At 43.3% G+C, this 15,868-nt stretch overlaps 1 protein-coding gene across 1 annotated transcript in view; it reads right to left on the bottom strand.

Moving 5' to 3' along the window:
* TRPC5 (transient receptor potential cation channel subfamily C member 5) overlaps nt 1-15,868 on the bottom strand; it is a 172,248-nt gene that overhangs the window by 18,405 nt on the left and 137,975 nt on the right. Inside the window, exon 6 of the mRNA XM_032228151.1 lies at nt 13,311-13,506. Within this exon, the coding sequence (XP_032084042.1) occupies nt 13,311-13,506 (196 nt within the window). The remainder of the gene's footprint in view (nt 1-13,310; nt 13,507-15,868) is intronic.

The following is a 15,868-nucleotide window of genomic DNA, read 5'->3' as shown; positions in this document are numbered from 1 at the left end:
CAAAAGGAATATGACTGCAGGCCTGACAGGATCTTATACTCCGAAAAATACGGTATGTTAGCCCTGGCTGCTGAATCAACTACAGTTAGTCCCCGACTTACAACGGTTCATTTAGTGATGGTTTACAGTTACAACAACACTGAAAGAAGTGACACGGCTCTTCTACTTTTGGGGAGAAGGAAGAGAGAGCGATGGGTGTAAACGGCCCAATTTCAATGTTACATTTTTTGTTCCTCCTTGTGCTGTTTAATCATTCCATACAAAAAGAGGGCAGCTAAATTGTTCTCTTGAATGTTCTTGTCTTCGGAAATGAAGTTGCTGGCCAAATTTGGCAAGCTCCATTAATTCTTCAGGCCCTATGTTATTACATTGCTGATAAGCTTCATTAGTATTAGCTGATGTAGATTATGTCACTTATAAATTATTTTTAGCTTTTCTTTTAGCAGTTGGCTACCTTCCCAGGCAAGGGTCCTTAATGATTCATGTCCAATTTGGTGTAGAAAGAGAGAAGGGGGTGGGGGCAAAAGAAAAAAGGGTTACCAAAAATGGAAGAGCCATGTGCATTTTATTCAGTGTAGTTAATTCGGCAGACCAGGCTAACATAAATCTTGCTTGTTGGGTCTGAATTAAGGATGAAGACCAGCCAGGGCTTGGCAACACCCAAGCCTTGTGCATCTGAAAAGTCTTTTCATGATTGCAACTGAAAAAGGGAGAAATTTCAATTCTTTCCTTAGTTGTTGGAGAACACCATCTAGGTCTCATATTTCCGTTCCATTTTAACTTGAAGAATGTTTGCATTAATTCTCATTCAGGTTTGGCATGGAATATTCCAGAATGTCCCCTGATTTAATACATAAATATCAGATAATGCTACTCCCTCTCCCCCAATAGCTTCCACAATATGGGTTCCATAATATTCACAGACCCCTCACATCCTGGACATAGATTGTTTCAACTCCTACCCTCAAAACGACGCTATAGACACTGCACACCAAGACAACTAGACAAAAGAACAGTTTTGTCCCGAACACCATCCCTCTGCTAAACAAATAATTCCCTTGCCACTGCCAAACTATTCACTAAGGCTACATTACTATTACTATTAGCTTTCTCATCGTTCCTATTATCTCCTCCCACTTATGACTGCAGGACTGTAACTTTGTTGCTTGTATCCTTACAATTTATATAGATATCTATTGTTTCCTTATTGCTTATTTGTACCCTATGACTATCGTTAAGTATTGTACCTTATGATTCTTGATGAATGTATCTTGTCTTTTTATGTACGCTGACAGCATCTGCACCAAAGACAAATTCCTTGTGTGTCCAATCTCACTTGGCCAATAAAGAGTTCTGTTCTGTTCTGTTCTGTTCTATTCTATTCTATTCTATTCTATTCTATTCTATTCTATTCTATTCTATTCTATTCTATTCTATTCTATTCTATTCTATTCTTCTATTCTATAAAAAGGACTACGGGGGCATGATAGCAGTCTTCCAATTTTGGGGGGTCTGCCACATTGAAGAGGACAACATATTCTCCACAGCACCTGAAGGCAGGACAAGAAGCAATGGATGGAAACTAACCAAGGAGAGAAGTTAACTAGAACTAAGGAGAAATTTCCTGACAGTTGGAACAATTAATCAGTGGAACAGCTTGTCTTCAGAAATTATGGGTGCTACAACACTGAAACAGTGGTGAAATTCAATTTTTTTTTACTACCGGTTCTATGGGTGTGGCTTGGTGGGCTTGGCAGAGGAAGGATATTGCAAAATCCCCATTCCATCTCCACTCTGGGGCCAGCCAGAGGTGGCATTTGCCGGTTCTCCGAACTACTCAAAATTTCCACTACAGGTTCTCCAGAACCTGTCAGAACCTGCTGAATTTCACTCCTGCACTGGAGGTTTTAAAGAAGAGACTGGATAGCCAATTGTCTGAAATATTACAAAGATTTCCTCTTTGTGCAGGGGTTTGGACTAGAAGACCTCCAAGGTCCCTTCCAACTCTGTTATTCTGTTATTTTAAAAAAGGTTAAACTCAATGATGCAAGGAAAAATGCCTTCTCTAAAATAATGTCTGAGGAACAGGACAATATATCCAGAAATGCAAATCTATTTTGCACTGATTTGGTTTTTCAAAAAAATCATTGTAAACTAACGAGGCACTGTTTCAAAATCTGGTAGGGATGGAATGAAACAAAGCTGAGGTTTTGTCCATCCCTACCTAGAAGCAGTGCCCAATGCTAATAAATTACCATTAATCATTTGTTAGCTTTGCAAAGAGTAAAAGAAAGAAAAAGGTTTGTTTAATTATTCCTGTGACTCAAGCAAAATACAGCCAGAATGTATCAGCCGGGTCTATTTGAAAGCTCAGCAAACAGCTCATGAATACTAAAGTTGCAGTTCAAGTCCGCAGGTAAGTTATAATTAGGCCAAGGCTAGGAAAAAGGAAAATTGAGTTTGCTGTCCTTGGGCCTTTCTTATTTGCTTGTTCTCAGAAACAGTTAAACAATTAAAAGCCATGGTGGCACAGTGGTTGGAATGCAGTATTGCAGGCTAATTCTGCCGACTGCCAGCAGTTCAATTCTCACCTGCCTCAAGGTTGACTCAGCCGTCCATCCTTCCGAGGTCAGTAAAATGAGGGCCCAGATTGTTGGGGGCAATAGGCTGACTCTGTAAACTGCTTAGAGTGGGCTAGAAAGCACTGTGAAGCAGTCTATAAGTCTAAGTGCTATTACTATTGCTATTCTTTCTCTTCTAATGATGTCTGTACAAAACTCTGGTACAGTGGTTTGGGATACTGATTTTGGGTTTTACCCAAGCTTGAAGTTTTGGGGATTGGGTTGGTGAAGATGCAGCGTTATGGAATGTCATGAGCCCCATGTTGAAAAATGCTCGTGATATTTTTCTCCTTTCAACCTTCTTTCACTTGATGGAGGAACATTTATTTATTTCTAGTCACTTCTGTTGCTTTTGATGTTTTGTTCAAAGGAGAGCAGCATTTCTGTGAAATTCTCCCCCTTCTCTTTATAATAATGTAAAGTTACAGTTACAAAGATTAAACCTGAAAGTGACAAAGATAAAAGACTAATACAAACTAAGAAAAATAGAAAGGGAGGCACAGCAAAAATAAAAATAGCCCAAAAATATGAATAGAAAAAGGAAAAAAATATAGTAAGATACAAAGAAAATAAAAACAAACGACTTTCCCCTTCGTCACAAATTGAATAATTTCAGTAATGTATTGCCTTCCCTACTAATACATCAAAATATCTCTTCTTCCATATCTCATCCTTTTTACTATAAATGAATTCTCGAAATATAATTAAATTCTAATCAGCAAAAAGCCATTCAGCTTTACCAGAAGTAGCAGCATATATACATATTAACTTTAACCAACTTTATATTCCTTTATTCTACTTTTCACACAATAACCTTTCATTTTTTCTAACAACAGCAACAGCAAAATAACTCTTCTTCCTATTCTTCCCATTGTTGTTATCTTTAAACAACAAATACATTTATTCTTGATCAAATAAACCGGTGTTACATTCCTTCCCTTTGCCTATAACAATCTTGCTTTTTAATCCTTTTCAGCCCCAGAAGTTGGTTTTTTTTTTCATTTTCCCTTTGTCTCTCCCCAAAAGATTATTCAAGACTTTAAGAAATCTGTCTTATAAATCCAAAATAAGCAATTTATCAAGTGGTTGTGCTGGTTTGTTATTTGAATATCTCTTTTCATTATTAAAACATCAGTTGATTTCATCCAATGTCACATTCCACCCTCCCACATCATTCTTAAAGGCTGTAGTTTTAGCTCCATGTTCAAATCAGCCTCAATCTCATTTTTTTTTTTTTTTTAGTAAAGCTTACTTCTCTTATATAACCACTTTTAAATCCAGTTTTATAATAGTAGACAATCTTAAAAAGTAACTTCTGGGTACATTTTTTCAAATGTCCTTGAATTAAAGTAATTTGCTACACTCTATATTAATAGGTCTTCTCCTTTAATTATAATTCTTTAATTCTTTCTGGTTCCCTTTACTATCCAATCTTCAAAGTCCCCTTTTATCATGTTTCCCCCCAATCAACAGCATTTTCCCATGGGAAGTTTTCTTGTACTTAATTTCAGACTCTTAATGTATTCCAAACAACAACATTTCCCCACAGAAAGGATTCTTATAATTAATTTCAAATTCTTATATCAAATCTGTCACCCTTCCCAGGCATCAGAAAAGCCTCTGGAGGCTGGGGAGGGTGAGAAACAGGCCCAACAGGCCTACCAGAAGTTCAGAAATGATCTGTTTCTGGCTTCCGGAGGCCTCTGGGGGCTCAGGGAGGCCGTTTTTACCCTTCCCAGGCATCAGAAAAACCTTCAGAGCCTGGGGAGGGTGAAAAACAGGTCCAAAGGGCCTACCGGAAGTTCGTTTCACATGTGGGTGTACACTTTGCATTTTGGGTGCTGACACGCATGTGCGCTATCGCAGCCACGCCCTCGTGTTTTTGGCACCCAACAACAAAAAGGTTAGCCATCACTGGCCTAGGGTAATGAAATTTGTTCTGAATGTTTTTAATGTTCAAAAATCAATTAACAAGCAATTTCCAGAAGTGATTTAAAAGGAAACTATTTGAACCAATAGTGTCCTTCTGAAAAGTGTCAAACTGTGGCACTGGACAAAGTTTTATTTACTGTATTTTTCAGAGTATAAGACGCACCCTTTTCCCTCTAAAAAGAGGCTGACAATCTGGGTGCATCTTATACACTGAATACGGAATTTTTGGCCTCCTGAAACCCCGCTCCCTTCACCAAAATCAAGACCAGTAGATATGCCTAACACGGCCCTCCATGAATGTATCAAATCCCACTTTCTCTTCAATTCACTATTGAAATGTATGTTAAGTACCATAGTTTTTGGAATATAAGACACACTTTTCCCCCTAAAAGAAGGTAAAAATTTGGGTGCAAAAGGAGAAAATGGGGCTTACAGAGGTAGCAATAGACTATGGCAATCCCTGCAGCATGAAACAGCTGATCTTCGGGAGGCCCATGCTGAAACTGAAATTGAAAGTGAAATGGACTGTTGTTGTTTGCTGTAAAGAGGCAAATTGCTGGGAGGCAGAGGCAGATTTTTTTTTAATGCTAATCAGGCTACACTGGAACAGGCTGTTTGCTGTTTGCTGTTTGCTGCAAGGAGGTAAGTCAATAACTGTAAATGACTTTAGAATGTTCAAATGATTAGACTTATTTTTTAAAGACTGCTTTATTATTATTCTAGGCAACCTAACAAAATGAAGAAGCTTTTTAAAATAAATGCTTGATCTGAAGAGGCCCAGTGCTATTGTGTCTTCTTTTAAATATCAGAGAATAACATATACTTCCAGAAAGCCACATCAATTTTAACAGCATCTGTACAAGTATAGTCTGAAATGTAACACCACAAACGGTATATATCAGTGATGGTGAACCTTTTTTGGCTCTCGTGCCATAAGTGGGGGGAGCGCAGGGGGGTCGTGTGCAGGCATGCCGCACCCATAATGCAATGTGTGACCCCCCCAGAGCGCATGTGCACACTTCAGGGATGACCCCCCCATTTTTTGCTTGCTTTCCCTCCCCCCCCCCAGGCTCCAGAGGCTTTATAGGAGCCTGAGGAAAGCAAAAACAGCCTCCCCCGCACCCACCCCCCCCGGATGCCCTCCGTAGGCTTCAGGGACCTTCAGGAGGCTTCCCTGAAGCCTTCAGATCGGTCAAAATGACCCTCTGAGCAAACTGTTTTGAGCACTCCGAAGGCTTCAGGGACCTTCAGGAGGCTTCCCTGAAGCCTCTGGAGCAGTCAAAACGACCCTCTGAGCAAACTGGAAGTCTGTTTCTGAACTTCCGGTTTGCCCGTAGGGCTGGTTTTTTGCATTCCGGAGGTTTTACGGAAGCTCATGAAGTCTCCGGAGGGCCTCGGGGGAGGGGGCTCTTTTCGCCCTTTCCAGGCTCCTATAAAGCCTCTGGAGCCTGGGGAGGGCGAAAAATGGCTTTAAAAAAGGGTGAACTCAGCTAGCCAGCGTGCACATGTATGCTAGCCAGCTGACAGGGCAGCGCTTCACGTGCCCTGACAAATGGCTCCACGTGCCACCTGTGGCATGCCATCACTGGTATATATCATCTGTACTGTTTCCTGTTTGCTGCAAGGAGGCAAATTGCTGGGAGGTAGAGGCAGATTTCCCCCCCCCTTGTTTTCCTCCCCAAAAGCTAGGCACATCTTATACTTTGGAGCATCTTATACTCTGAAAAATATGGTAGTTTAAATTAAACTGAACATAAATTCTAGAAAGGTGCACTGGACAAAGCATCATTCTTCTATAAGAACCAGGAATTTAAAAACCTAGCTTACTGATTTCCTGGCACCATGGCAGACTCATCATTTCTTCCCTTAAATGGCCAACAGACACCTCCAGAAGGCTACTGTCATTATAAAATTGCTCAAGTAATGACAAAGGGAAAATTGGCAAGGTAAGGTCAGCATCATGATCAACCGTGTGGCTTCAAGCCATTGATGAGCACTGCTGATCTTTGTCCTCATGGAGATAGATCAGCTGCCCATTTTAACTCCTAATGGCATATTCCATCTGCATTCACAAAACCCAGATATTTTTTCTGGCTTTTTGAATGATAGCTAGATGAGGACATCTATCCAAACAGAAAGCCCCCTGAGCAAGTGTTCAAGGAAACGTGATTACACGAGATTAATCTCCACTGATGGGCTATGCAAACATCTGCTGACATTTTGAACTGAATTAGTGAGTTTCTCTTGGTCAGATGCCCTGATTTAGAAGCTCTCTTTAGGCGTGGTAAAAGATTTGAAAATGCAAGTTAATGCAGTAAGACAGTCTACAGCAGTGATGGAGAACCTTTTGGAGACCGAGTGCCCAAACTGCAACCCAAAACCCACTTACTTATCGCAAAGTGCCAACACGGCAATGTAACCTGAATAATGAGGTTTTGCTACCTAAAATAATGATGAACAAGGCAGAGTTCAGCCAATTGTTCTAAGAAAAGCATGATAAATGCACTTTTATGCCCTTTCATTTTTTTCTGCTTTTGAAATATTATGTTTAGCAACAATAAACAAGAAAAACTTTTGTAATATCATTTCTCTTTCCCTCTCTCTTCCCTCCTCTTTCTCTTTTCCCTTCCTCTCTTTCCCTCCCACCCTCTCTCTGTTTCTCAGGATAGGCCCTGGATAGGCCCAGGATACCTGCGAGACCACCTAATGCCACCAGTAGCATCCCACTGTCCAGTGCGATCCCATAGAGTTGGCCTCCTCAGGGTGCTGTCGGTCAGACAGTGTTGGCTAGCGACCCCCAGGGGGAGAGCCTTCTCTGTGGGAGCGCCTTCCCTCTGGAATGAGCTGCCGCTGGAGCTTCGCATAATCCCTGACCTCCAGTCCTTCCGACGCGCCCTAAAAAGTTGGCTTTTCCAACAAGCCAGCCTGGCCTGATTAGAATAAAATACAGGATTAATTTGGTTGTTAATTTTAATTCAATTTTTAAATTTTTATTGTAAATATCAATTGGGGGTTTTTTGGATACTTTATTTAATGTCCCTTTTAATTTTTGTAATATGTGTTTTCTTTTATGTTGTACGCCACCCTGAGTCCTTGGAAGGAGGGTGGCATATAAATCCAATAAACCTACTTTACTTTAATAAGATTTGTATGCCGCCCACTCCCTTGGGACTCTGTTTGGCTCACAGCAAAAAATAAAAACATTTAAAAACTTTAAAAATACAATTATTAAAAATTAATACATCATCCATTCAATCAAGTGGGCTGGATATTAATCAACAGCCCCAGGCCTGCCGGAACAGCCAGGTCTTTGTCGCTTTATGGAAGGCCGAGAGAGTGGTAAGGGTCCGGATCTCTGCGGGTAGCTCGTTCCACAGGGCTGGTGCAGCTACAGAGAAGGCCCTCCCTCGGGGAGCCGCCAGCCAGCATTGTCCGGTCGACGGCACCCGGAGGAGGCCCAACCTGTGTGATCTTATTGGTCGTTGGGAGGTGAATGGCAGGAGGCGGTCTCTCAGGTAACCAGGTCCTATACCATGTAGGGCTTTAAAAGTAACGACTTTTAACGACACCAATAGCAATAGCAATAGCAGTAGACTTATATACCGCTTCATAGGGCTTTCAGCCCTCTCTAAGCGGTTTACAGAGAGTCAGCATATTGCCCCCAACAATCCGGGTCCTCATTTTACCCACCTCGGAAGGATGGAAGGCTGAGTCAACCCTGAGCCGGTGAGATTTGAACCGCTGAACTGCTGATCTAGCAGTAGCCTGCAGTGCTGCATTTAACCACTGCGCCACCTAGGCTCTAAACCTAAACCCCTCTTTAACGACACCAACCTAAACCTCTCTTTCCCTCCCTCTCTCTCTCTGTCTCTTCCTTTCCCACCCTCTTTTCCCCTCCCTCTATCTCTCTGTTTCTCTCTCCCCAACCCCTTCCCCCCCAGGAGTGAGCACACGACGGCGCAGGGTCACATTGTGGCTCTGCGTACTAATGGGCTCCAGGAGGAGGGGACGCCATCTCCCCCATTGGGAAGCGCACTAAATTTCACTGTGCTGCCCAAGGCACTGTGAGAGCAGTGAGCAGGCCCTGGGGGAAGCAACAGCAAATGTTCCGCAACGAAGGCGGAATGCTGCTTCGCGCAAAGGCAAATGCAGGGGCGCTTTGCTCTTGCACTAACTTTAGTTTCTCTGCAAACAATGGCAAGAAGCTGGGCTGGGACGACAGCACACATGCCCACAGAGAGCGCTGTGAGTGCCACCTCTGGCACAGGTGCTACAGGTTCGCCACCACTGGTCTACAGTGTAATATACAGGCAGTCCTTGGCTTGGACCATAATTGAGCCCAGAATTCATGTTGCTAAGAAAGACGGGGATGATAGAATGATGCTGTTTCTCCTCTCTATTCCACAATCTGGTAGAATCAAAGTCCTGTTTATTATAATAGACTAAAAGTGAAAAGCAGCTAAAACAGACTCTTAGAGAGCACTTTCCCGCACAGAAAATGCTTCAACCATCTCAGCAATCCTTACAATGCAATGTAGGTAGTCTGTGATTTATGACCATAGCCGAGACTGGAATTACAGTTGTTTAAGTTGCGCTGGTTATTCAATGGGTCATCGTGAGACCGACTTGATTTTTACGACAGTCGTTAAAGGAATCAGTATGGTTGTTGAGCAGATTTGCACCTGCTTAAGTGAAATGTTAATGGGGTTTCATGCCAGAAATCAGAAGGAAATGCTGGTTTCTGCCAAAAAACATACTAAATGGTAGTCAGGTGACTTGGGACACTGCAAACAACCGTAAATGCAGGCTGGTTTGCCAAGTTCCCAAAATGCAATCATTTTGCATTTGAGGGGGATGGCTGCCAGAACCTCAAATCCAATCCTAAATTCTTTTTTGAGGGGGTCTGTTGTAAATTCCTATGGCTGCTAACTGTAATGTGAAGTCAGGTCTCCATAATTAATCTTGCATAGTAGCTTGGAGGTGTTATGGTCCGCCGGCAGCCTGCGGAGCTGGCAGCAGAGTCCGACAGTGAGGAGTATGGGCCAGTCTGCGTTGGAGACAAAGTGGGGACCAAGGCCATCTGGTAGTTATTTGCTGCCTCTGGAGCCTGATATCAGCGAGGCAGAAGAACAGTGGGAGCCTGTTCCCAGTGTGTGCATGCACAGAGCTGCCAGAAGGCAAGAACAATTGGGAAAACAGGATCGACTTGGGAGTGAGGCTTGGAAATGATTGGCCTCTCCCATAAGACATAAAAGAAGTGTGAACGGGATGTGAGCTTTTGCAGGAAGCAATTAGTTCATCTGGTCAGTTCAAGCTTTGAAAATTTCAGTTTGACTTTGTGCTGAGTTTGGCCTTGCTCTGTATTACCTGCTCTTCTGGTTTCTGGAGCGTGCATGAGCACCAGCCAGCTGGTCTTCACATGTGTATGCGTGCCAGAAACTGGAAGACCAGGTTGCCAGTCTGCATGCATGTGCCAGAAACCAGAAGATCATCTTCCCAACACGTGCATGTGCACCAGGCAGCTGTTCTTCTGGTTTCTGGCTTGTGTGTGTATGTGTGTGCGTGCATTCATGCATGCCTGTGTGTGTGTGTGTGTGTGTGTGCACGCCTGCACATGCGTGCTCCTCTTTCGGCACTCGGTGCTGAAAATGTTCACCAACATTGGACTGGACAGTCACTTATCTGAAATACTGTACTTTAAATTATCCTGCTTGGGTAAGGGACTGGACCCCAAGGTCCCTTCCAGCTATTCTGTTCCACTCTATTCCATTCCATTCCATTCTATAGATCAGTGATGTCTGACCTTTTTGTTCTTGTGAGCCAAAAGCATGCATGTGTGTGCCCACACCCATAATGCAATGTGCATGCGACACTCCCATGCCCTGCCCCTTGCATGCACACACTCCCCCATGCTTCCCCCACCACCTGCGCATGTGAAAGTGACCCCCTCATGCTCCATTTTGGGCCTAGCAGGCCTCCCTGAAGCCTCCTGGGCTCAAAAAATGGGCTGCGAGGTGTGTGTACTGCACCCCACACACATACGCTTCCGACCTTCCGATCCCCAGCACATGCACATGTGTCTCCCACATGCATGGCAGAGACCTGAAAATCAGTTGGAGGGCAGGAGGCTTGCGAGCATACATGGTGGAGCTGAGTTGGGGCGACAGCTCGTGTGCCACATGCCATAGGTTCACCATCACAGTTATCTATTCTATTCTATTCTATTCTGTTCTGTTCTGTTCTGTTCTATTCTATTCTATTCTATTCTATTCTATTCTATTCTATTCTATTCTATTCTATTCTACTCTACTCTATATGCAGCAAAGACTAATTACTTGTGTGGCCAATCATACTTAGTCAATAAAGAATTCTATTCTATTCTACTCTACTTTAATCTAATGTAATCTATAATAATATTCTGTTCTGTTCTGTTCTGTTCTGTTCTGTTCCGTTCCATTCCATTCTATTCTATTCTATTCTGATCTCACAGTCCTGTTTTCACAGAAATAAAATGAAGGATGATTCCTGCGTAATTTCTTTTGAGATCCCGGAAAAAGGCAGACTGGAAATCTGAGCAGCTTCATTCATGTCCTTGTCACTGCACCACATTTGTTCTTCAAATGAGCAAGGAGGCGGGAAATACGAAAACCCATTTACAGGAAGAAAAAAAATCAGTGTAATTCAGTGACAGAATTATTAGACTAAAAAAAAGAGAGACTCGGTTTAAGTTTATGCTAACTGGCTGGTTTGGAGCTGGTCACAATATCTCAGCTTAATTTACCCCACTTTGTTGTAGGGATTTGATATAGGATGGCATATGATGAGGGCCATCATAAACTCTTGGGGAAGAGACAGAGCATGAATAAATGCAGACCTATTGGATGTGTTCCCATAACAAAAGCAGCTAAAGAGCTAGCTGCTAAATTAAATTTGGTTAGATTTAACCTTTCAATCCGTTTTCATCTTTGTGGGTTGGTGTTTATGAGCCAATCTGCTGTTCAATTTCTCCAAATGTATTAACACCAAGATGGGTAGCCTATCTTCTCCTTCTCCAACATTCTCCAATGTTATCAACGTCATTATTTCTATCTTCATTTAAAAGAATATGTACAGGTAGCAATAGCAGTTAGACATATATAAAGGTAAAGGTTCCCCTTGCACATATGTGCTAGTCGTTCCCAACTCTAGGGGGCGGTGCTCATCTCTGTTTCAAAGCCAAAGAGCCAGCGCTATCCGAAGTTGTCTCCGTGGTCATGTGACTGGCAGGACTAAACGCTGAAGGCGCACGGAACACTGTTACCTTCCCACCAAAGGCGGCCCCTATTTTTCCACTTGCACTTTTATGTGCTTTCAAACTGCTAGGTTGGCAGAAGCTGGGACAAGTAACGGGAGCTCACTCCATTACATGGCGCTAGGGATTCGAACCACCGACCTGCTGACCTTTCTGATTAACAAGCTCAAATAATGCGTCTTAGCCACTTGTCTTATCCACTGAGTCACCATAGTTTACAATAATAGCATTATTTGCATATTGCCCCTCAACAATCTGGGTCCACATTTTATTGACCCAGGGTGGAAGGCTGAGTCAACCTTGGCCAGTCAGGATTGAACTGTTGACAGTCAGCAGAATAAGCAGGCAGAATTAACCTGCATTCTAGCCACTGCGCCACCAAAGCTCCACCATTCAGGAACCCTCAACTCAACTATTTGTTGAATGACGGCTTGAAGTTATAGCAGCACCAAAAATGTGACTTGACAACTGGTGCTCTCACTTATGACTTCTGCAGTGCCCCACTGCCCCTGATCAAAATTCAGGCTCTTGGCAATTGGCATGTTTTTATGATGATTGCAACATCCCGGGGCCATTTGACTGGCATTTGTGACCTTCCCAGCCGAAGCCAGATTCACTTAACAAGCTTATGATTCACTTGAGAACTTGCAATGGCAAAAAATATCATGAAATTGGGTGTGACTCACTTAATAACCCCCTTGCTTAGCAATGGAAATTCTGGTCCTAAATGTGGTCATAAGTTGAAGAATACCAAAAAATAATTGTATAGGAGGGGTCCTTCATGCTCTCGGAGATTGGTTGCTTTCTTGCAACTAGCACTGATGACGTTGCCTAGTTTGAGTAATGAAATATCTGCAAGGAAACAACCAAGCTCAGAGAGCACCAAGACCCCACAGTTTCCCCCCCTCCTCCCCCTCCTCCTCCTTCTCCTCCTCTTATTTCTCCTCCTTCTCTCTCTCTTCCTCCTTCTCTTCCTCCTTCTCTTCTCCTCTCCAGAAACACCACTCCCTTTTAGCACTGATGGTGTTACTTAGGTGAGTAAAGAAACATCTACAAGAAAACCACCAAACTCAAAGAACATCAAGGACCTTTCATTTGAACCCTGAATTAAATTATTTATTAGACTGTATATGGTTTGTTAAGGTAAGGCCACTCTAAACATTAAGTATCTCTCTAAATACAGAACACACATTCTCTCTCTCTCTCCCTCTCCCTCTCTCTCTTCCCCCTCTTGTTTGTGTCTGGATAGTTCCTGTCCTGCTTCCCTACTCTCTGCCAATTGCTACAAATTGTTTACTGCATTACCATCATTAAGCAGAATTAACAACTACTACCACCTGAGAACTCAGCAAATGAGTTTCATGTTTGCTGCATAAATCCACACGTCTACTACCTCAGACACACACATCCAACTGGATGCCTAATTCACAGGCAAATGGAAAGGGACACCAATGCATTTCACTTACTGCTATGAGCTGATAGGAGTTGTTCATCATGGCAATAAGCATGTTTAGCAAAACCACCAAGGAGATGACGTTGTATGTTCCAAACATGGTGGCCCCAACAAACTCTGTGAATTCATGCCTGGCTTTGACATTCGTGACGTAGAGGTTCAATAGACCAAACACTGACCAGAAGAGAGACTGAAGAGTTTCAAAGAGTCTGCAAAAAAGAACAAAAGACAAGTCATTGCTTTAATAGGTTTGATTGAGTCTGGGAGAACAAATGCATCATTTATCTTTCTCATCAACTGGTACATCCAAAAGTTTTTGGACTTACATCTTTCTACCACTGTGGAATACCCACAATTCTGAGAGGCAAGTGGTTCCATTAATTAATCATTCTTACTGTCAAGAACTTCCACCTTATTTCCAGGTTTTCTTTCTCTTTAACAAACTTCTTGTCCTGCCTTCTGGTACTTTGGAGAACAAGTCAACCCTTCCTCCCCATGACTGCCCCTCAAGTACCAGAAGACAGCTATCATGTCATCCCTAATCTTTGTTAGGTTAATCAGTGTCCACCCTCCAGATCCCTTATCATCTTCGTTCTTCTCTGCACTTTTTCTAGGGCATCAGCATCTCTTTTGTATTAGGGTGACTAGAACTGGTTGCAGTATTCGAAGTGTGGCCTCAGTGTGCAGCAGTACTATCGCTTCTTCTAATTTTGATACTACAGCAGTGGTGGGTTACAACCGGTACGCCCCGGTATGGGTGTACCGGTGCCTGCTGGGAGCACTGGGTACCGTTCTGGTACAGTGCTCTGGGGGGCCCACCTGCCCACCATGTTTACCTATATTCGTGCTCTTTGGGGCTTCCGCGTATGCGCATGGAGCATACGACATTTGCACAATGCTCCGCCGAACAGCTGGAGTATTGTGGAAGCATCACGGAGTGTCGCAAATGATAAGTACTCATGCGCGTGCGTGAGTACTCATGCGCGTGCGACCTCATTGCACCGTACTGGTTGCACCGGGATCCGGAATCCACCACTGGTGGGTGGGTTCCTATCGGTTCGGACCAGTTCGGCCAAACTGGTAGTGGTATGGTGGCCTGGGTCGTTGGAATCGGCAGCGACCCACGCCTGCCATGCCCCTGAACCGGTTCCCCATAATGTTTCTGTGCATGCACAGAACAGTCTTCAGTCAACTGGGCATGCACAGCAATGCGTGGTGGGCGGGCATGCAAGCAAAGCGAGCAGCGTGTGAGCAAAAAACCCTCTAAACGAACCGGTAGTAAACCGGTTAGGAACCCACCACTGTACTACAGGTAGTCCTCGACTTATAATAGTTCATTTCCTGACTGTTCAAAATCACAACAGTATAGGAAAAAAGAGTTTTTCACACTTACAACCATTGCAACATCCCCATGGTCACATGATCAACATTCGGATGCTTGGCAACTGACTCATCTTTATGATGGTTGCACTGCCCAGGGGGCATGTGATGCCTTTTTGCAACCTTCTGACAGCAACGTCCATGGGGAAGACAGATTCACTTAACATCCGTGTTACTAACTTTATAACTGCAGCGATTCACTTAACAACTATGGCAAGAAAAGTCATAGAATGGGGCAAAAATCACTTGACAAACGTTTCACCTGGCAACAGAAGTTTTGGGCTCAACTGTGGTCTAGGACTACCTGTCTCCTCTTGATATAATCTATCACCTTATTGGCTTTTTTAGCAGCTGCAACACAATGATGGCTCATTCTTAAGCAGAAGTCTACCAGGACACCTAGATACCTTTCACACAGGGGTGAAATCCAGCAGGTTCTGACAGGTTCTGGAGAACCAGTAGCAAAAATTTTGAATAGTTCGCAGAACCGGAAAATGCCACCTCTGGCTGGCCTCAGAGTGGGGTGGGAATGGAGATTTTTGGAGTATCCTTCCCCTGCCACACACCAAGCCACACCCACCAAGCCATGCCCACTGAACCAGTAATAAAAATATTTGAATTTCTCCACTGCTCTCACAGTATTTACTGTTGAACCGTATACCACCTATTCTGTATCTGCGCATTTTGTTTTTCCTGCCTAAGTGAAGGACCTTTCTTTTCTCACCAATGAACTGCAGCTTAAGAGCTGTGGTGGCACAGTGGTTAGTATGCAGTATTGCAGGCTGACTCTGCCAGCAGTTCGATGCTGACCTGCTCTGTCAGCTTTCCATTCTTCCAAGGTTGGTGAAGTGAAGACCCAGATTGTTGGGGACAAGATGCTGACTCTGTAAACTGCTTAGAGAGGGATGGAAAGCACTGTGAAGCAGTATAGAAGTCTAATAGCTATTGCTAAGCGCTATCTTCCTGACTAGGGCCCAGTGTTCAACTCTTGTCAAGATCCTTCTGAATCTGGAATGAATAAGTGTGAGATTTTTTCCCTTAGCATGGCATTTGAAAAACCGGGACACAAATTCAGAGAAGCCTCTGAGCATTTTTCTCATGTGAAAACACTTCTGGAAGTCTATAGTAGAGAATCTACATCTGTTAAGCTGGCACAAAAACTAAGCTTGTACGAGAAGGGAGAGAAACTAA

This window comes from Thamnophis elegans, chromosome 12, assembly GCF_009769535.1.
Source record: "Thamnophis elegans isolate rThaEle1 chromosome 12, rThaEle1.pri, whole genome shotgun sequence".
Lineage (NCBI taxonomy): Eukaryota > Metazoa > Chordata > Lepidosauria > Squamata > Colubridae > Thamnophis > Thamnophis elegans.
This window is presented reverse-complemented; position numbering and strand designations above follow the sequence as displayed.